The 22,634-nt window shown below is 37.8% G+C and overlaps 2 protein-coding genes across 2 annotated transcripts in view; both read left to right on the top strand.

The window, feature by feature from the left end:
- Nucleotides 1-3,549, top strand: part of LOC142338608 (uncharacterized) — a 52,956-nt gene extending 49,407 nt beyond the window's left edge. Inside the window, exon 6 of the mRNA XM_075388436.1 lies at nucleotides 2,859-3,549. Within this exon, the coding sequence (XP_075244551.1) occupies nucleotides 2,859-3,160 (302 nt within the window). The 3' untranslated portion in view covers nucleotides 3,161-3,549. The remainder of the gene's footprint in view (nucleotides 1-2,858) is intronic.
- The window catches only part of LOC142338607 (selenoprotein S-like), a 482,730-nt gene that overhangs the window by 49,912 nt on the left and 410,184 nt on the right, over nucleotides 1-22,634 (top strand). The gene's annotated exons all lie outside the window — the stretch shown is intronic.

The raw sequence follows: 22,634 nt of genomic DNA, 5'->3' as shown, positions 1-22,634 counted from the left end.
AGCCTACTCAACGAATGACGTTTTGTTCTGCACAGTGTTCTGTTTTTTCAGCTTTTCAAAGAATTTGAATTGCAATGGGGCGCTGTCCTTTTACAACTCGAAGAGGAGTATTGGAGAAATCTTTTTTAATCAAATTTTTCGGAGTGAATTTTGAAGCGGAAAATGGAACACGTGAAAAAATTTGGAGTGATTTTGTTGCTGAACAAAAAGAATTGTGATGAAAAAGAGAGTGGTTTTTCGTTCATATCTCTGTTTTCTAGAGAGCGGAAATTAAGGCAAGAAAATAAATTCTGTAAGTGATCAAAATTTTTTGTTCACGTGCGGCATTTTAAGTTTTAAGTGCTTTTTTCATAATTTGGCCTGTTTTTAAGAGCTTTTCATCATAATTTCGCCAAAAGTATTTTTAAAAAATCATATAAGTTGTTTTAGTAAGCACTAGTTGTTTTGATGAAGTAATTTTGGCAGAGATAGTTATTTCAGTATCTCAATTTACAACAAAATTTGATCAGATTTTTTATCATAATTAAACAGATTTGATTTTATTGTTTTTTGTTTTTTGTTTTATGGTTTCGTTTCAAGATCAATTAGTGAAGGCACGTCCTGTCTGATTAGTAGTTGGATGGCGTTTAGTTGGATTTCCATTTCGATTTGTTTCCGGAATTCTTCCGGCTTTTTTTTAAGATCTCTTCACGCATTTTCATGATTTTTGAAGTCAAATTGGAGTACTGATTTTGGTCACGCCGAAACAGGAAATGGAGCGAAAAAACTGGTGGTTTTGCGGCGTGACTGTTTTAAACTCTTACGTTAAAGAAGAGTGAGAAAACGTTGTTTGCACAAAAGTTCCCTTTCTCGTTCGTGGGTTTGTGTTCACATTGGGCAATTTCACTTTGATTTTTAGTGTTTTTGTGTTTTTTCCAATTTATAGGATCGCATTTTTTCCTTAATGGTTTTTCCCAATGCATTCATAGTTCATTCTAGGCCTAGTTTTTTGTCCTAATCAAATTTCAGTTTTTCTCTGGTGGTTTTTGTTCACGTGCTGCATTTGAACTTTGATTTTCTGTTTTTTGATCTGACTTTTTTAGAAATTATTTTCCCATTCGTCCCTATTATGTCTAGTCTTTTGTTTAGTCAATGAAAATTACTTGAATTGTACGTCAGGACTTGTCCTGCTACGTTCATATATTTGTACGCAATAAATACCTCATTTTATATTTGGAAACAAAAATGAATAATCTCTCAGTAACAGCCCCAGTCGAGACCAGATGGTTATCTTGCAAGATTCTGCCAGAATCTTGCAAAAACTGTCTATCTTGCAAGATCTGGCAGAAAAATGGTTATCTTTCAAGATCTGCCAGAAAAATGGTTATCTTGCAAGATCTGCCAGAAAAATGGTTATCTTGCAAGATTCTTGCAAGTTCGTTCCGGTCGAGCTGTCCTCTTATTGGCTCTCATTCATGCAACACATTTCATTTTGACTAGAAATTTACTTCAGAATCAGTTGCGTGTTTTTTAAGAAAAATAAAAAAAATTAAATAGATTTTGAATCTGGAAATATGAATTATCTGAAGAAAACAAATTAAAATCTGCCTTTGAGAACTGTTAACACAAAAAAAATTACTATTAAAAACTGTTTTTTTTTCAACTTTATTAAGATTTATAAAACTACACGTCTAGATTAACTTTTCTGATGGAAAAATTATCTGATATTATTCTTTGCATCTTAAACAGCTTCCTTTAATTTAATTCAGCTCCTTGTTCTTAAGTTTTCTTGCCGATGCCCAAAAATATGATTATTCACGGCTTGCCATTTTTTTGAGCTCCGAAGGACTTTAGAAGAGCTTCCGGGCAAATCTCTTGCTGTCAGAATTACTCGCATTAATCAATTCATCTTATAGGATCTTTTGCAAAAAAGTGGATATATTAGAGGATTCTGACAGAGAAATGATTATCTTGCAAGATTCTGGCAGAAAAACTGCTATCTTGCAAGATTCTGGCAGAAAAATGGTTATCTTGCAAGATTCTGGCAGAATAATGGTTATCTTGCAAGTTTCTGGCAGAAAAATGGTTATCTTGCAAGTTTCTGGCAGAATGAATGGTTATCTTGCAAGATTCTGGCAGAAATCTTGCAAGATAACCATTCGAAATCGACTGGGGAGCAAACAAGCAAGAATTCTATTTCAAAACATAATTGCCCACATTCCAGGAAATTAGAATTTTTAGCAAGGTCTCATTTACGTTGATCGTGAAAACTTATAGCCTGGCAAGAGCTCGTCATCATTTCAAGTATTATAAAAGGTTGATTATCATGCATATCCTTGGTGGAAAATTTTGTCCGGTTGGCCACGTAATGACAGACTAGGTTATTCATGTAAATTTTAATGCAATTAATCGCTCTCGAAAGATTTTTGAAGCAATTATTGAAACCGTGTGTGTCTTTTATGCCAAATTTTTGCTTGAACGTTTTCTAGAACAATAATTCCGTTTCCACTTCTTTGATTTTTTTCTGACGGATTTCAGTTAGTGACTGTCCACGACGCTAATTCCTGAGGTTGCAGGTTCTAACTCCCGACTAGTCAGCAGTTTTCGCACCAAATATTTCTCTATCCTATGCCCCTTAAATTGTTTGCCTCACCAGTCATTCGAGAGCAGTTTGACCGATGTTAGTTTGTTATTTCGTATTTAAAACTATATTATCCATATTCTTAGAAATAGGAATTCTAGACATCACTAAAACTTAGCTTAACTTAGCTCAAGTTTTTTTTCAAAATCATGCCTTGGCTGCATTTTGTCAAGTTTATCAGGTCTCGACTCACAATGTTATTACTGTAAGTCAATGTTAACGTGATATTTATTTAAAGACGACATCGGAGGAGGTGTATATGTTGACAAGAACGGTAACTTCTGTACAATTGGAGTTCTCTCTCCCTCTCTCATTTGCAACTCAAACCTCATCCTAGCAACCCGCGCCTCACTCGAAGACTTCCCTTATCTGTTCAACCCCGAAAACCTAACAGTACCCACCGATCTGGAATTCCTGCCTGATAATGCAACCGATGGGAAGCCACCGGGTAATGATTCGGCTCGATTTGGACCGGAATTGGCCTTGATTTGGATGATCATTTTGTTTGCTGGCGCGGTCGAGTTTGTTTGGTCACACTGAAAACTGATATTTGCAGTTCTTGACAAGTAGATAATGACAAGCGTTACTTTATAGAAAAACACTAATGAGAGAATTCAGAATAAATTCAAGTATAGTAGGAACATTTTGAAAACTCAAGATGAAATTGTAAAACAAATTGAAATCATACCAATTAAGAAAAAAATCGATAATAATTTCATGATCATTTTGTGCAAGTAATTAGTGGATGGTTGAATATCATGATGAAGTAAATTTAATGCAGTTTTGAAGCTCCAATTAACAAATAACGTAACTAGATTGTGTCTTCTAGCAAAAATCTGAATCGATTTTGATTTTCTGTTCTGCTGAGTAATGATTATCTGATGCGCCATATGATTTAGAAATGTTTGATGCTTGGTGCTTAAAACTGAACTATTAAAAAAACTTTACAAAAAATCTGTTTTGACCTGTTTTAAAGAAATATATGCTCTTAAAAACATTCCGAGGCTCGTTCCATATTTTTAGGTGTTCAAAAAGAACTTGTAACTTTTCTTGTAAGTGATCTTTATAAATGGAGAATATTGTGACGATAGACAAGGTTTCGATAGCTAGAACTCGACTGATTTTTCATGTCTTTCAGAACGACACAGTACAAGAACTTATTTTTTTTAAAAAAAGAGGATTAAGTAAGTTTTACTGGAATGAAGTTTTTTACGTTGGCATTTTTTTTAAATTCTTTATTCTTTCTGCTGAAGTTGAAAAGACTAAATGCGGGAGAAACTGCAATTTTTGCTGATAGCGCATATTGAAAGAAAAAAAAGAAAAATGCTTTCAAATATTTTTTAATTGAAAAACGATATCGTTTTAACCATTCTTCATGAGAATATTTTTCAAGAGGTTCACCTTGCACCATGTTTGCTTAGTGCTTGACTGTTTGCTTGTATTAAGACCTTGACGTTTTCTCATCACGAAAAAAGAGTTTCTAGAAGAAAATCGAGGGCAATTTAGAATATTTTGCTGTGAGAGGAAGTAGGTATACACGATTGAAAAGATATTTACATAAATTCTGGTCAGATATACGACGCTTCTAAGGCAACCCAATTGGGCTCATTGTAAAGCCTTAAAGTATAAAGAGTTCGGGTTACTTATTTCTGCGCGTGACGTAGAATTACCTAGTACTCTCAAACTAACCGACTCTGTGAAACACTGAAGATAAACTTCAAATATAACGGTGATAATAGGAAACAGCAGCGGAGTCAGTGGTATACACATGCTTCAACTATCTATTAGACTAAATAGAGTTAGGTGTGCATGCGCTATATAAAAGAGATTAGAGTCTTCTCAGTCTGTGATTGGTGGAAAATATGCATTATGTATTTTCGTCCTCTGCTTTTTAAACGTAAACATGTCGTTTAGCTCTTGCAGTTCACTAGTTCCTAAGTAACATTTCTCAGTTAAAGTGCTCTCAGTTAAGAGTTTTCGGATGTATTCCCCCCTCCAGTTTCTTATACGCCCCCCTTGCAAATTATATTTCGTTATATAGCACAAAACTTTTTATAAAATGGAACTTGCGTCTGGGGGCGTAAAAGATATAAGCCCAATAAGCAGGGGGAAACAGATTAGATGAGAGTTTTGTCCGAAACTGTAGAATGTAGCTGAAATACGCTGAATGTTGAATGTTTCATCCTTGTAGAGTAGCGGCGTCGAGGATTAGGTTGTCTGAGGTTTGTGAAGAGAATCGTCACCACGTGGTCCACTCCTTTCGGTCGTGGAGTCAGTGAGGGTGCCAGTTGAAGTTTTGTTGGCCAGTGACATTCATCCTTTTATAGTATCTAGCAGTCTCGTACTGATATGTAGACGATTTGTTGGGTGGAAAGTTTTTTTCTCTTGTCTCCGTCGGTGGTACAAAGAGATTCCACTTCATCTCTTTTCAATACGGTTTTTTATTCCGATTGGATTTACCAGCTTACCTTCTGGTAGCATTCCATCATTAGTTTCTGTGAGCTACGTAACCCTGTAAATTTTTCAATTTTAATTCCTTCTGAGTAAGTTCCGACCAGAAAAAAGAAAAAAGAAAAACAAAAGTTCCTAACCTTTAATTTGTGAAACGGAATATTGACATAAATCGAGAGAAGGAAAGAATATTTATTAAGAATAGGTATGCGAAAAAGATAAACAAAAAAGTCTTCGAGGGTCTATTGAGAGCTTTGTTTCGGTTTTCGAAATAAAGGCCCTGAATTATGACGCTGTGCCAGTTAGTGGTGCTCAAATTCAAAACCCGCGGCCCGATTATCAGGATGGTGTTAAAAACCGAGATAGATGATGTCTCCTGTCAAGTAGGAACAACCTGAGGATATAGATCCGCATAGTAGAATGGATTCACCGCAAGAATACGATTCAGGATCTCCATCTCCTCTTGCGATGGCTCCCGGTTGGCCAATTTGTCGGTGATTTAATCACGGTCAAGAGGTTGAAGGTATGGGCGTACATACACTTCGTAGTACCGCCTTCTACATTTCTGAAGTACTCGATGAGTACTGTCGTACGCCATTATAATTTGGTAGGGACTCGCAGTGCGCGTTAGCTTTTTACTATAAGAATTCTGATTCGTGGAGCAAAATCGGAACTTAGTCCTTTTACTTTGAATTGCGGTGCGAGTTCGCGAACTTGAATTGAATAAGCGAGAGTATGTCTCAAGTACTTACAAACGAAGCATGAAAGTATGATTAGACATGCGTGATCACGAAGCGGCAAGCAAAGACTAGTGAAATAACAGTAACTAGTGACATGAAGTATGAACAGGAATGAAATAAGAATTGAAGGGCCAATGAATTGAACAATCAAAATACATCATAAGAAATTTATTGAATCAAATAAAAAAATTGAATGTATTATGTACTCAGGTATCACATACGCCTTGTTCTGAAAAAGAAAAAGTGTTTTTCTTGTAAAATATCTTTTTTCTGGATAATAGTCATTACACTATTCGCAAATTAATACTTAGTCCCCTGTTAAATAAACAATAACAATATAAGTACTGGTCATCTTATCTAAAAAAATAACACTAAGTTATGAGTTCTATAGTTTTTCAGTTTTGTGACTCGTATACAATTCACTCATGAATTTCATATTCTCTGCTTCGTATACTGTCATCGACTTGACTTCGCCATCCACAGTCGGGGTCGATTAAAAGGCGAACACGCGGATCGGGAGGTGACACGTCACCAATAACAGGGGAGATGTTTGCCTCCTCAGGATGTTGAATCGCAATTGTCTGAACCGTCACCACAAACGAAGTGGGTGGGGGCTAAAAAATTTCGACGTCTCCCGCTCGGCGTGGTTGTTTTGGCGGTGCTGTGACAGTCAAATCGGAAGAGGAATCGTCAAAACCGTAATGCGAAGGACTACGGTGGTTCCTGTCATCTGCAGGAGCTGCGGTTGCAATTTGTTGCAGTGCCGACGACGATGCTGACTGTGGCGGTAGTATCAGTGCGCCGTGTAAAGCTGTTTGGTCCTCGTTACATTGGTTTCGAATTGCTGGGAAGATAGGAATTTTTGGTATGCGCCCTCGCATCGCGCGTGATATGTTCAAACGAGAAGATGATACTCCACTACCGGGATCTGGCCTTTGGTTTTTCATCTTCTTATCACCCTTTAGCTTGCGAGTGAATTATTTCACGTGGCTTTGGATCTGTTCATCCACCAGCTTCTCAAAAGTTTGCGGTCCACATCGGTCAGTGTAAACTTTTTGTGGCGTCTGCCTCTCCTGAAGGATTCTAAGCTTGGCTCTATCACTGTTCCGCACTGTGACTATAAGCTTGCCTGGTTCCTTTCTTGTTGAGGTTGTGGGGCGTACTATCAAGGTATTTGAGCCTGGAGCAAGAACTTCATATAAGCCCTCCAGGTTCTTTTTAGATCGTCGTTTACCAAGAATCTTTCGGGCCAGTTTGAGTTGTACAGCTCGTTTTCTGAGTGGAATCGGCTTGCAGGCACCTGAGCGGAGGAATCGGTACTCTCCGCCTGTGCTCTCTCTTTCACTTTTGCTAGCATCCCGCGTTGTCCGAGTCATTCGAATCTCAACCTCAATATCGCTTCGGAAGCCATTGAGCCAATAATCGTCCGGTAAAATGTCCCCAGGAGTTACTGTGTCTTCATCTAGATAGTGATATACAAAGTTCTCGTTTGAAAGGTTGGATAATTTAGGTTTAGTGGAGATTACCTTTAGCGGAGTATTAGGTTTCAGGCAAAAATATGCTTCAAAAGGCGAAATCTTTTTTGTTTTCTGTTTACATATTCGCAATTGGCGATTAATGGTCTTTAAAGCATGCTCTACATGGAATGCATTATTAAGCATTTTTTCTTCTTTTATACATGCCAGTCTATTCTTAATCGTTTGAATTAGTCTCTCTACCAAACCAATAGCACGATGATCGTTAACAGCAGCTTCAATAATTTCAGTGACAGTTTCGTTGCAGAAGGTCTTTACTTGATGTCCAATCAAATATTTTGCTTGATCCGGTCGAATACAACGAGGAATTCCCTGGTTTTCAATGTGCATGTCGAAAAACTTTAAAACAATTGGTCCAATAGTCTTTTCAAAGATACATGCAGTAGGATATTTAGAGACGATCTATTGCAGCTAAGAAATATTCTTCATTGCACTTTTCATCGAAAATTGGTCCTCCAAAATCAATTTGAATATCCTGATTCGGTTCAGCACACTGTACATGAGGGCAAAATTGCTTTGCAGGGATAACAGACTTAAAATTCTTACCAACTGCTGTGCAGAGTTTGCACTCCGTCGCTTCAACGATTAGTTCGCAATTCATGTATGGCCACCAGCAGTGCGTGGCCATGCATATCATTCCCCAGGTATCTGGGTGGCTTGCGTGTATGTCATCTATTAGGGCATCGCGGAGGACGTTGGGTATAGCGAATTTCTCGTCAATACAGACGCACGCAGCCGGAACGAACATGGAGATCTCTCAATTAAGAATGTATGTAAGAGTTCAGTTCTTTAAGACGAGTTTTGTTATTGGTTAAAAAACACAATCACGGACTTCTTTAAGGACTGCGTTTTTAATAGTGAGAGCTGCAATTAATAATTTACTGAAAATCTTATTTACTATATTATCGAATTTGGGGACTTGAGGGCTGGGTGTTAGAGGAGTGCTGACATTTGATGACAATGCTGGCGAAGTTGGAGTGTGCTAGCGAATGGGAAGGAGATTCGCGGTGCGACTAGCAATTAGGGACTTTATAGTGTGATTATAGCGCATGAGGAACTTGGGGGAGTAGAGGGTGGATTCGCGGGGCGGGAGGTGTTGTTGAATCGAACTCTTATTATAAGTTTTTAGAAGGCATTTTGAATTGATTTGAGGTTATGTGGGTAATGTCAGATTTTTTTTCGAAGTGTGAAGGAAAATTTGAATGAGATTTATGTTACTTTAATCTCGAGTGAGTTGGGGCAAAAAGCACCGATTTTATTTTTGGGTAATGACTTTCAGAAAAATTTGCTGAAAGTCTCTTAATTGGCGGTAAATTAGGCTTAGTGAATTGAGTATCGCGCCTCGCGAAATGTTTTTCTTTCCGATTTGGGAAAAGTTGTTTAAATTAAATTGAGTTTCACCTAGCGAGTGAAATGTTAAATGATATTTGCGACGGGGGGAATGTATATTTTAAGTTGTTTGAATTACCGCTAGCATTCGTAAATTGATTTCGCGGCGCGAGTGATAAAGATTAACCATGCTCATACACACGGGTGACAAGTGTGCTAATGAAATTAATTGCTTTTGTTATAGGTTCACTTCGAAGTGTTATTTGAGGTGCGAGATCATGCGCTTGTATTAAGTTGTGTAAATGGGGTGCCAATTGACTGGATTGTATTTTCAATGAATTGACGGATGCAAAAATCAGCTTTAAGTTGGCAGCGATGAATTCTTCATTATATGCAGAAATTTTTTCAGCTTTTTGCTTCGGTTGTCGCGAAAAATAGTCCATCAATCCCTTTTTTTGCCCCTGGCATATGTTCGGTATTAATTTGAAAAGGTAGGAGTCTATCGATCCAACCAGTGAGGCGACTACTGGGAGAATTATTAGAGCGAATATATTTCAGTATAGAGAGGATGGCTCTGTGATCTGTGATTTCCTTTAAATGTCTGCCGTACAGGTATTTTTTAAAATATTCGATAGACCAAAATACTCCGAGAAGTCCGAGTTCATTAACACTATGTCTTTCTTCACATGAATTCAGAAATCGAGATGTAAACGCAATTGGTTTCCATACGTAAACCGTTCAAGTGCCGCCCTAAGACTGGAGCGAGAAGCGTTACATTTTATGCTTGATTCGAGCTGCGGGTTATATTGCCTATTTACGGTAGCATACACGATATGGTTTCCGATTTCAGAAAGTCAATTTTCATGTACATCAGTCCAGATAAATTTTGACGACTTTTTCTGTAGGAGTCATAGTGGGTGACTAACTTGTGCAAGGTTACTAAAAAATTTACTAGTGTAGTGTACTGAAACCAGAAAAGAACAAAGTTTTTTATTGTCTTTGGTGCTTCAAGAGCTAAGATAGCTGAGGTTTTGCTCCCGAGAGGCAAAATAACCGATTGCGAAACATGATATCCCAGCCAATCAATTTCTAGTTTAAAAAAATGGAATTTTGGAATATTAATCCTAAGATTTTCTCCAACCAGAGGCTTGAGACAATATACAACATGCTGTTTGTGTTCTTCCTCCAGTCCTTTACTTACAATGAAAATATCGTCAAGAAAACAATAGGTTTTTTTAGACCAATAAGGGTGCAATCCATGGCTTTTTGAAATTCTGCCGGCATATCCATTAAGCAATAAAACTAAGTTTGAAATCTATAAGTGCCTGTCATGTCGCCACTGGTTATATTAAAATTGCGTGGTTTGCTGTACCAGGATCTAAGTTCAATTGACTGTACGCGTACTCTAGGTTTAATGCAGATAAATATGTCGTCTTCTGCGATGCGGGAGCACTAATCTGTTGGGATATTGATTCGATGAGCATATCAATGTTAGGCATTTGGTATTTATTTTTGTGGATGGCTTGATTTAGTCTTTTCAAATAGAGTGCAGGTTTAATGGTCTGGTATTTTTTAACGGTCACTACAATAGGGAAATAAAATATTTATCAGGACAATTGTTGAGCCTTATTATGTGTTTTTTCAGCTAACAAATTTTTGAGTTTGTTGTTAACTTTATCTTGAAGATTCTTTGGTATACGTCTAACTTTTTGATGCTTAGGTTGAAAGTTTTCGTGACATCTTGATTTAGCCTCGTGATTTTTTGATCTTCCGATGCGAAAGATTAGATTAGGGAATGTTAGTGCAATGAGTTCTTTGAATTCTGAAGATGATGAAATGGTATCAACTTGATTACCTGAGAACGAGGATGACTGCGTTACAGCCAGTCCTAATTGGTCGAACAAGTCTCGATCGATTAGTGATTTGAGGCCATCGGCGACGATTGCGAATGTAGCTGAACGTGAAGTCTATCCATTGCTCGAAACTAGAGCCTGTACTTTAGCTTCACTGCGAATCGGTTCATTCAAAAAAGTCCTAAGTTGCGGAGTGGCGTTATTGTGCACCCAGAATGCATGTGAGCTACTTTTCACTACTTGCGACGCGAGAGACCGATTGAGAATGCTACTCGCCTTCCCGGAGTCCACAAACAGGGTAGTCGAGATATTGCCTATGATCGGCATGTTTAGGGGTTATAATTTTCCAATATTGTTTCGTATGAGAACAACCATATTGTCCTGCCCGCTGCTGTAGTCGGATTCGTACAATTTTGTAGTTTGAAGAAAATTCACCGAATTTTCGGGCTGTGGATCTCCGTCCAATGTCTTCACAGTTTTTTTTTCCTTGGGATTTTGTGGCTTCAAATTCCTTGGTTTTCGACAAACCTTTGCAAAATGGTTCATCAACCTACAATTATTGCACGTTTTTGCACTTGGCGATGCAATAATCGCCTTGATTTGGGGAGCCTGTTTCCGCCTCAATTCAAATAATATAGGGGTGAGCAGTTGCCATGTTTGTGAAAATTATTTTAGAGTGACCAATTCAATTATCGCGAGCTAGTTGTGAATTGAATCGCGGTCACGCTGGCCGGTATGAGTGTCTTATTGTGTTGCTTTATTTGATGCTGATTTTTAATCCCGAGTTCCATATTAATTCCAATGCCTGTCTTGGCTCTACAGTTTTTTTAAGGAGTTCTTTTTGGATCTCAGTATCAATCAAATTGATGATGAGCACTTCGCGTATTAAAATTTCCTCCTTATTTTCAAAGTCGCAATTTTCTGCTAATTCTGAAATGCTCGACAATTTAACCACGAAGTTGCTTTGTGATCAAGAAGACATGACAATCAAATGTTTTGTTCCGGGGTCGAAAGAAAGCGGCCTATACAATTTTCCAGAATTCCTTTGCGGATAACGTATGAATCATTATATGCGGGTTTTTTTAATTCAGAATCCGTCTTCAGTGTCCAAGGCTTATCCCCGCACATGATGCCAATTTCAATCAAAGGTTGACATTTGTTCTAAAAATTCAATTTCTGCTGTGCATTACGAGCAGTTCTTTCACTCTTGGATTGAGCTGAAGAACCCACTATTATCTCTTTGTAGATGGGTTCCATAGGGAGGTCCACCACCTCAGATTTGGTCCGAGAAGAGTGTCAAGGATTATATTCTCTTTTGCGAGAAGTGCCAGCTCATTTTGTACTCTCAATCTTTCCCAGCGAAGAGGAGGATCGGGTGTCGGTTTATCTCAAATGCATATATTACGAGCAGTGTGCGCTTGTTTGCTGACTGCACCATGTCGTACGCTCTTATGTTTCGGTAGGCACTCGCAGTTTGTGTTCGCTTTATTCTATGAGATCTTATTCCTTTTACTTTAACTTGCGGCGTGAGTTCGCGAAGAGAGAAGAGCAACCGAACGTGAATTGATTAAGCAAACGTGTGATCAGACATGTCTGAGCACGAGGCGGGAAACAAAGATTAATGAAATAAAAGTAACTTGTGGCATGAAGTATGAACAGGAATGAAATAAGAATTGAAGGGCAAATGAAATAAACTAAATGAATACATCATATGAAATTTACTGCACCAAATAAATAAATTGAAAGTAAAATTTACTCATGTATCACTAGTACCAATATTGCGTATAGGGGAATAAAACGGCTTTGATTCCGGATAGGACCAAAATTTCTCAAGGTTCCTTCGCGTTACTTACTGACGATATAATATGAGTATTTTAAGTAATAAAATTTCAAGTTTCAAAGATTTGAACTCCGAGTTAGGTTGAGATTCATTTGGATGCTGGGAACAATCTGTCGTGCTGTATTTAAATAGAGTAGCTTCTTGCAATGCGCGTGCGTTTTATTCTATTTAACAAGCGATTCGCGGAGCGAGATCTTAACTAAATTTCTTTGCGCTTACTTGCGGAGCGGTATTTACAAGAGAGTTTGTTAACTGATTTGAATTGCGAACTTAGGAGAATGAAATGAAATGAAGTGCTTGTAAGCAAACGTGAATGCGTGATCAGACATGTCTGATCACGAGGCGGGAAACCAAGAAGGAAATCATTAACAGATCACAAGACACGAACTGAATAAATATGAACAGGATTATCAAGGGCAAATAAATTGACCTTCTTTACACCAAAATGTCGAACAACCGATGATATCTTTAGGTATCACATACCCCTTACACCGACAAAGAAAATTGTTATAATACAATTTTCCAAGGTATAAATAATAACAATATTTACAAATTCATACTTGGTGCCTGGTTATGTAAGTAATAAAAATATACTTACTGTTTATCATAGCTAAAAATATATATTAATAAATTAGAGTTTGTCATTAAAGCAGTCTGTATGTGAGTTCGATTCCTAATTGTTTCAGTCATTGGCATCAGGATTTTCGGCCTCATAAATTGTGTCGATTTCCAAGAGAGAAGGATTTCGCGAAGCGAGTCAGGGGATGGACTTTCAAATCCACAATTGGAAGGACTGCGGCAAGTCCTGTCCGATGATCTTGATAGTTTTGTGGTGGCCGTTGTGATTGTGGAAGAGGTTGTAGGTCGTTCGCTATGCGAAACGGTGCTTCCTTCTGGCTGCTGATTTCGCATCGCGAGAATGTTGGGTATTTTAGGAATGCGACCTCGCATTGCGCGTGAGATGTTTGATCTCGATGAAGAGATCCCACTGCCCGGATCACGCGTGCGGTGCTTCATCTTTTTGTCACTCTTCTGTTTTCTCGTAAATTCTTTGACATGACTTTGAATCAACTCCGCCACCAACTTTTCCCCAGATCTTGGTCCTCTGCGGTCCGCGTATGCCTTCAATGGAGTTTGCCGCTCCAGTTGCGTCCCGAACTTAGCTATATCGCTATTTCCGACAGTCACCACAGATTTCCCCGGCTCTTTGATTGTAGAGATCGTTGGGCTAACTTTCAGAATATGAGATCCCGGGGCGAGGACCTAATACAATCCTTCAAGATTTTTCTTTGAACGTCTCTTGCCAAGATTTTTCCGCGATAGATTTAGTTCGACCGCACACTCTTTGAGGGGAATTGGTCGACTGGCTTTTGTTCGCAGGAAGCGATATTCGCCATCGTTGCTAGCCCGTTCTCTTGACTTGGCCTCTTGCGTTGCTCGTGACATTCCTTTCTCATCCTCAATGTCACTGAGGTAGCCATTCAGCCATTTGTCGTCTAGAAGTATTTCTGCCGGCATTACTGTGTCTTCATCTAAATAGTAGTTTACTATGCTTTCGTTAGTGAAATTTGACAATTTAGGTATTGTTGATATCACGCTCAGCGGGTTATTGTGTTTTCTTCAAAAATGTGCTTCGAAGGGCGAGAATTTTGTTGTTTTCTGTTTACATATTCTCAATTGGTGTATTAGTTTCTTTAATGGGTGCTTTACATGAACGTCATTACGATTTTTCCTCTTTGATACATGCAAGTCTATTTTTAATCGTTTGAATGAGTCTTTCTACCAAACCAATAGCACGATGATCGTTTACCGGAGCTTCAATGATGTCAATATTAATTTTGTTACAAAAAGTCTTTACTTGATTGCCAACCAAACATTTTGCTTGGTCGAGACGAATAGATCGAGGAATTCCGTGATTTTCTATATACATGTCCAAAAATTTTAGAACATTAGGTCCGTTTGCTTTGTCATAAATACATGCAGTAGTATGTTTGGAAAAACGATCAATAGCGGCTAAGAAATAAACTTCAGTAACCTTTTCATCGAAAATCGGTCCTCCAAAATCAATTTGGATCTCTTGATTCGGTTCAAATTGCGAAACATGAGGATGAAATTGTTTAGCGGGAATAACACATTTAAGATTCTTGTTAATCACAGTGCAGGGCTTGCATTCAGTAGCCTTTACGATGAGTTACCGGTGCATGTAGGGCCACCAGCAATGCGTAGCCATGCAGATCATGCCCCATGTGCCCGGATGGCTTGTGTGTATATCCTCAGTTAATGCCTCTCTCAACACATTTGGTATGGCTACTTTTACATCGATACACACACACTCAGATCAAACATGAAGGTCTCTCCAATGCAAATGTATGTAGGGGTTCAACGCTTTTAGGCGGTTTTTTCACCAGACCCATTTTCGCCCCCGGAGGATGTTCAATGTCAAATTGAAATGGTAGTAGACGATCTATCCAGCGAGTTAGTCTACTATTGTACGAGTTATACGATCTATTTTCTTTTATAATGGAGAGAAGAGCTCGATGATCCGTAAAAACTGTAATTTTTTTCCCATACAGATAGTTTTTAAAATATTCAATCGACCAAACTACTCCCAATAGCTCAACTTCATTCACACTATAGCGCTATTCGCATGAATTTAAGAATCGCGAGGCAAACGCAATTGGTTTTCACCCGTCAACTGTTAGTTGTTCGAGTGCTCTTCCGAGACTGGAGCGCGATGCATCATATTTTATGCGTGTTTCGAGTTGCGGGTTATAGTGACTATTTGCGGTTGCATTCGTGATGCGATCTTTTATTTAGTTAAAAAACTTCTCGTGCTCCTCTTTCCAGATGAATTTTGATGTCTTTTTCAGTAGAGGGCCTAGGGGGTGGCTAACTTGTGCAAGATTTGGAATAAATTTTTCGATGTAATGCACCGATCTCAGAAAAAAGTTGCTTTAGCGTTTTCGGTGCTGCATGTGCCAAAATTGCAGCTGTTTTAATTTCATGTGGTGAAATAACCGATTGAGATATATGATATCCTAGCTAATCCATTTCTAATTTTCCAAAGTGACATTTGGGAAGGTTTACTCTAAGATTTTCATCATCCAATCGTTTTAAACAATTCATAACACAACTTTTGTGTTCTTCCAAAGATCCCTTGCTAACTATCAAAATATCGTCTAGGAAACAATATGTATTTTTTAGACCGATCAAAATATAGTCCATTGTTTTTTAAAATTCGGCAGCCATATCTGTTAGCCCTTAAAATCACGTTCGAAATCTGTAAGTGCCAGTCATATCACCACTAATAATATTAAAGTTGCATTGATTTGCCGTATTAATATCTAAGTTTAACTGAATGTATGCATACTTTAAATCTATCGTTGAAATGTATGTTGTGTTTTGCGACGCGGGAGCACTAATCTATTGAGAAATAGATTCGACAAGCGTATCAATGTTTGGCATTTGATATTTATTCTTGTGAATGGCTTTGTTTAGTGTTTTTGAATCGAGTGCTAACTTTATCGTTTGGTCTTTTTTACTGTAACCACTATTGGAGATAAAAAGTATTTGTCTGGGCAACTTGAAAGTTTAACGATATGTTTTTCATCTAACAAATTCTTCAGTTCAGTATTGAATTTTTTTTGTAAATTAATAGGAATTCGTCTACCTTTTTGATGTTGAGGTTGAAAGTCTTTATGAAATTTAGATTTTGCCACGTGATTCTTTGATCTCCCGAAGCGCGATACCAGTTCAGGGAAAGTTTTTGCGATTAGTTCTTTGAACTCTGGAGATGAAATATTGTTGACACATTTACCTTTTTGAGATAAAGATTGAGTCACAGCTAGACCAAGTCGATCGAACAAATCACGACCAATCAGCTATTTTAGTCCGTCAGCTACAACAGTGAATGTTGCAGAGTCACAAGTCCATCCATTGCTCGTTATTGACGCTTGAATCTTCTCATCTACCTGGATGGATTCATTCGAGAAAGTTCGAAGTTGTGGTGGCATCTGTTCGCTAATCCAGAAAGCGCGAGGACTACTTTGTACCACTTGTGATTCGAGTGAACGGTTCAGAATACTGCATGCACTACCTGAGTCCACGAGAAGGGTAGTGTTAATATTGGCGCTCTTGACGGGCATTTTGAGCGGTTCTACTTTTTCTACTGAACGCTCGATCACCGCGACCGTGTTATCTTCTCCGGTGCTGTAGTCCAATTTGTAGAGCTTAGCAGGTTGTAGAAAATTTACTGAATCCTCAGGATGCGGTTCTTCTTCTACGACACTCACCATCTTCTTTTTAGCATCCACTGGTTTCACTGTCTTTTGTTTTCTGCAAACTTTCGCAAAATGAGTTAGGAGTCCACAATTGTTGCTTGTTTTGCCTTTCGCGATACATTTATCGCGATGATTCGGAAGCCAAGTCCCTCCACAATTAGAGCAATAGAGCGTGGAGCGATTGCTTTGTCGTGTTGCATTACTCGGATTTTGCCAATCCGAGGCTAAGGAGCTACCAGAGATCTGAACCGTGTTGACGTTCGCCGGGATGACAATCTTATTATGCTGCTGAATTTGATGCTGGTTTCGCATCCCCAGTTCCATGTTAATTGCTAGTTCTAACGCCTGGCGGGGCTCAATTGTTTGTTTGAGAAGTTCCTTTTGAATCTCAGGTTCTATGAGGTTAGTAATGAAGACATCGCGTATCAAAGTTTCTTCCTTATTCTCGAAGTCACAGTTCTCTGCCAACTCCTTTAGTTTTCAATAGAAGTTTTCCCCCGTTTTTCTCCAAAGTTGTTTCGTAATCAAGAAAAAATGACGGTCAAAATTATGTTGCAAGCACGGATGAAAGCCTCTTCTACAATTTTCAAGAAATCGACGGTTTTTAGGGTATCAATCATGATATGCGGGTTTTTGCAGTTGAGGATGCGGCGTTTTTCTACCCCGATGCTTAGACACAGCAAAGACACGGTTTTGCGATCCGCCAATGGCCAAGGTTTTGTCGCCACACTTTATACCAACCTCTATGAGTCGTTGGCACTTGTGATGTCCATTCATCTTTTGTTGCGCGTTGCGAGCGTTCCTTTCTCTCTCCGACTGTGCAGAAGCTCCGACTATAGTTTCTTCGTATATTAGTTCGAGGGGAAGTTCCACCATTTCGGGTTTGGGTCCAAGTAGTGTATCAAGGATGATGTTTTCTTTCGCCAACAGTGCCAATTTATATTGCACTCGCCATTTCTCCCAGCAGAGGGGAGCATCGGGTGTAGGTTTGTCCCAGAAAGCGTCATTTCCGATTGGTGTGCGTTTAGTTGCTGACTGCGCCATGTCGTACTCTACTTAAATAGAGTAGCTTCTTGCAATGCGCGTGCGTTTTATTTTTTTTAACTAGCGATTCGCGGAGCGAGATCCTAACTAAATTTCTTTGCGCTTACTTGCGGAGCGAGATTTACAAGAGAACTTGTTAACTGAATTTGAATTGCAAACTTAAAGAATGAAATGAAATGAAATGAAGTGCTTTTAAGCAAACGTGAATGCGTGATCAGACATGTCTGATCACGAGGCGGGAAACCAAGGAGGAAACCATTAACAGATCACAAGACACGAACTGAAAAAATATGAACAGGATAATCAAGGGCAAATAAATTGAAAAATTTACCAACATCATATGAAATATACTGCATCGAACAAATGATGATATCTTTAGGTATCACACAATCATTCCTTGATGTCTGTAGAGTCGCTGATCTGTGTATTGAATTTGAGGTATTAGGTACTGGGGACTCAAAATTTTTATGAAACTTTCAATGCTCCCGCGCAATAAATTACATTTTTTTGAGAAATTGTGAGATAGCTAATTGTATACTTTTTTACTTTCCTTCTTTTAGGAGATTCTGGTTTATAGTTTTTCGGGACATTTTTACTCCATGGAAGATAGTTTTTGGCTATTTTTCTGATTAATTCCCAAAGGTTTCCAACGATTCCAAGGAAGGAAATTTTTATATAATTTCCGTTTATTAGGTCACGCCAGTCTAGGCGGCGATATGTAAGTTCACTGCCGTTAATAAACAATTTATTAATGTAAATTGCTTTTTGTCTCTGTATCTGTGAGTACTGGGCTATCTATGCAAAAAAGACGGCTTCTGCTTTTTCAAATTTCTCTGATGCGTCATCTATTGATTGGTTAAATATCATCTTGTTGATAGACTTTGTCTGGACACTTTGACAAAATATGTCTATTTGTTGTGCGATAAATTTTATTTGTGTGAAACTGCGTTCAATTTCGTTGGGTGTAAAACTTTTATCATTACTACGCACAATATTTGGATAAGGCGTCGGGCAATATGAGTGATCATCGTCTGCGTCAAGCGCGACTTGGTGGTCAAAATTATAAATTCTACATGGTGCATCTATCGAGCAAGGAAATGTTTTGCGTGTTACTTATTATTCGAATTGTACTTCGTTCTGCAGGAGGATGGGTATTGGTTAAAAACATTAGTTTTTCAATACATAGAGGGGGAAAAGTTGTGTTACATTGGAAAATAGACATTACTTTAGAGCTTTTTAGTTTAGAAAAGGTTTTTCTGTTTCCCGTTGTAACACAACCTACAAAGAGATTCTTGTGTGAGCAAAATGAAATACGGTTCGTAAGATCGCGTAAAGTTTTGAAAATTGAGTTGGTCCATTTATCAGAGTACTCATATAATTCAATATTCGGTTTCAGCTTCTATTTGTATAGTTGGATGTAACGCGCCAAACCACTTTGCTTTCTGAAAAGTTGGTGTATTTCGGATTTGCGGTAGGTTTTGATTCTTGTTTTATAATGTAAGCATTTCGAGTACTACTTTTTGTGTACGTTGGCAGAATTGGTGGTACGTTTTATTTTGGTAAATGCAGGTCCTTAAAGTCAGAGGAAGGTTTTTCTGTAGCAAGGTAAATGCTTCTTGATACTGTGACGCATAGAATGGGCGATCCTCATTGTAATTATGTAACGGTTTAGTGATTACATCCTATCTATGGAGAGAATATTGGTCTCATAGGTTGTATATGTAGTCTTGGAAAAAATTTCTGTACATATGGACATTAGAAGATCACTATTTGTTTCATTGTTTGTATGTATTTCAACAAAATGGCATTTTTCGAGTTTTATCATTCAGGCACTTGATCTTCCAAGGTGGAAAATTTGACAGTGATCATTAGGTTCCCAATTGGCTAGCACTCTGAGTGCAATATTTGGGCGAGAGTACCTCATTTAGATGTCAAACATTTTTGGAGTCCATATTGTTGTAGATGTTTTCTAATTGTAACTCGAAAGTAAGTGTTATTTTTGTTAATTGTAGTCACCAGCTTAAATTTTGGATGATATGATATTCACCAGTAGGATTGACACCAGGACATTTTGATTAATGGATTATTTGTAGTGTTCAGAATCCATTTATGGTCTCGAGGGTTGTAAAGAAGGTCACCATGATATGAAATAAAATGGTAAGAGCGATCAATTTGAGTTTTACATTGTTTCCTTTCAACCTTTTCTCTAGAACGCGGATCATTGAATAGACCACATTCTCCTTTGCCACAGTGTTTTTCTTATTTGGAAAATACTCTTATTTGAACAGTTCTTTGAAAAAATATTGCGACTAGGGCAAGTAATATTTGGAAGTCTGCGGGCCTGATTTTATAACCACCAATCTAATCTTATTGAGTTCATAGTTCTGCATATTTGTGATAAGTTGTTGAGAGCAGTCTTTGTTTGTGTCTTACGGGAACTCTGTTTGTAATAATATTGTATCAATTGATCGCTAATTGCTAATAGAATTAGTTATATTTGAATTTGCCCCACCAAGGCTTTCTTCGTTAATATCATGATGATTTTCAGCCTTCTTTAATTTTTTTGTTTAATTGTTCAAATCTGGATTCATCATTTGATTGCTCTTTTCTTTTGCTTTTTTCGGATAAGTCGCACATTTCAATCTTGCATAGCATTCTGCTATTCACTAGATCAATTACATCAATACGGGCCTCAATGATTTTAATCCTTGATTCGCACCGGGTTTCCACTTCTCAGAAGATTTACACACTTGCGCTGCAAAAACACACTTGCAGTTAATTGTCAGCACATGGCTCAGCCAGCAATGCGCGATTCAAGAGAATCACCTCCTGGCATATAACTTTTGTGAGAAAGAGCAACTGTTGAAATCCCATTGAACTGGGAGAGATAGAAAAGTCAATTGAAAATTTTACTACAGGAAGCAATATGAGTAATCATCGTCTGCGTCAAGCGCGACTTGGTGGTCAAAATTATATTTTCTACATGTTGCCTTTATCGATCAAGGAAATGTTTTGCGTGTTACTTTTTCTTCAAACTGTACTTCGTTCTGCTGGAAAATGGGTAATTGTTCAAAAAGTTGATTTTTTAATAATAAAGCGGGAAAAATTGTGTTACATTGGAAAATAGACATTACTTTAGAGCTTTTTAGTTTAGAAAAGGTTTTTCTGTTTCCCGTTGTAACACAACCTACAAAGAGATTCTTGTGTGAGCAAAATGAAATACGGTTCGTAAGATCGCGTAAAGTTTTGAAAATTGAGTTGGTCCATTTCCAAGAGTACCCGTATAATTGCATATTCTGTTTCAGCTTCAATTTGTATAGCTGGATGTAACACGCTAAACCACTTTTGCTTTCTGAAAAATGTGTATATTTCGAATTTGCGGTAGGCTTTGATTCTTGATTATAACATAAGCATTTCTAATACTACTTTTTGTGTACGTTGGCAGAGTTAATGGTACATTTGATTTTGGCAGAAGCAGTTCCTGAAAATCTGAGGAATGTTTTTCTGTAGCAAGTTAAATGCTTCTTGATACTGTGTCGGATAGCATGGGTGACCCTCATTGTATTTATGTAACGGTTTAGTGATTAAACCATATCTATGGAGAGCATATTGGTCGTATAGGTTGCATAGGTAGTCTTGGAAAATGTTTCTGTACATATGGACATTAGAAGACCACTATTTGTTTCATTGTTTGTATGTATTTCAACAAAATGGCATTTTTCGAATTTTATCTTTCCGGCACTTGATCTTCCTAGGTAGAAAATTTGACATTGATCATTAGGTTCCCAGATAGCTAGCACACTGAGTGCGTGATTTGGGTGAGAGTACCTCATTTAGATGTTAAAATTATTCGAGTCCATATTGTTGTAGATGTTTTCTAATTGTAAATCTAAAGTAAGTGTTATTTTTGTTAATTACAGTGACCATCATAGTTTGTGGATGATATGATATTCATCGGTAGGATTTACATCAGGAGATTTGATTAATGGATTATTTGTTGCATTCAGAATCAATTTATCGTCACGAGGGTTGTAAAAAAGGTCACCATAATATGAAATAAAATGGTAAGAGCGATCAATTTGAGTTCTACATTGTTTCCTTTCAACCTTTGCTTGCCAACGTGGGTCATTGAGTAGATCACAATTTTCTAAATTAGTGTGCTTTTTGATGTTTTTTACGATGCCAATCCTCTCAAGTTCATAACGAATTTCAATTTCTGTTGACAAAAGTGGCTTTTCCATATTGTTAACATACGAATTCTCGTTATCAAACCTGCAGCCTCTTTTAAGCACAATTTTTGCCAACAATTCCCTTTGCCGCTGAGTTTCTTATATTTGAAAAATTCTCTTATCTAAACCGTTCTAATTTGAAAAAAAATTGCAACTTGGGCAGGAAATATTTGGAAGTCTGCGGGCCTGATTTTATAACCACCATTCTTATTGAGTTCATAGTTCTCCATATTTGTGATAAGTTGTTGAGAGCAGTCGTAGTTTGTGTCTTCCATGAACTCTGTTTGTAATATTATTGTACCAATTGATCGCTAATTGCTAATAGAATTAGTTATATTTGAATTCGCCCCACCAAGGCGTTCTTCGTTAAAATCATGACAATTTTTCGCCTTCTGTAAATTTTTTTATTGTTCAAATCTGGATTCATCATTTGATTGCTCTTTTCTTTTGTTTCTGATAAGTCGCGCAATTCAACATTGCATAGCATTTTGCTATATACTAGATCAAGAACATCAATACTAGCCTGAATGATTTTAATCTTTGATTCGCACCGGGTTTCCACCTCTCAGATGATCTATAAACTTGCGCTGCAAAAACACACATGGAATTAATTGTCAGCACATGGCGCAGCCAGCAATGTGCGATTCAAGAGAATCACCTCCTGGCTTAGAACATTTGTGGGAAAGAGCAACTGTGGAAACCCCATTGAATTG

The sequence above is a fragment of the Convolutriloba macropyga genome, chromosome 4 (genome assembly GCF_964194025.1).
Source record: "Convolutriloba macropyga chromosome 4, txConMacr16.3, whole genome shotgun sequence".
Lineage (NCBI taxonomy): Eukaryota > Metazoa > Xenacoelomorpha > Acoela > Convolutidae > Convolutriloba > Convolutriloba macropyga.
The sequence above is the reverse complement of the archived record's forward strand: the minus strand, read 5'-3'. Positions and strand labels throughout refer to the sequence as shown.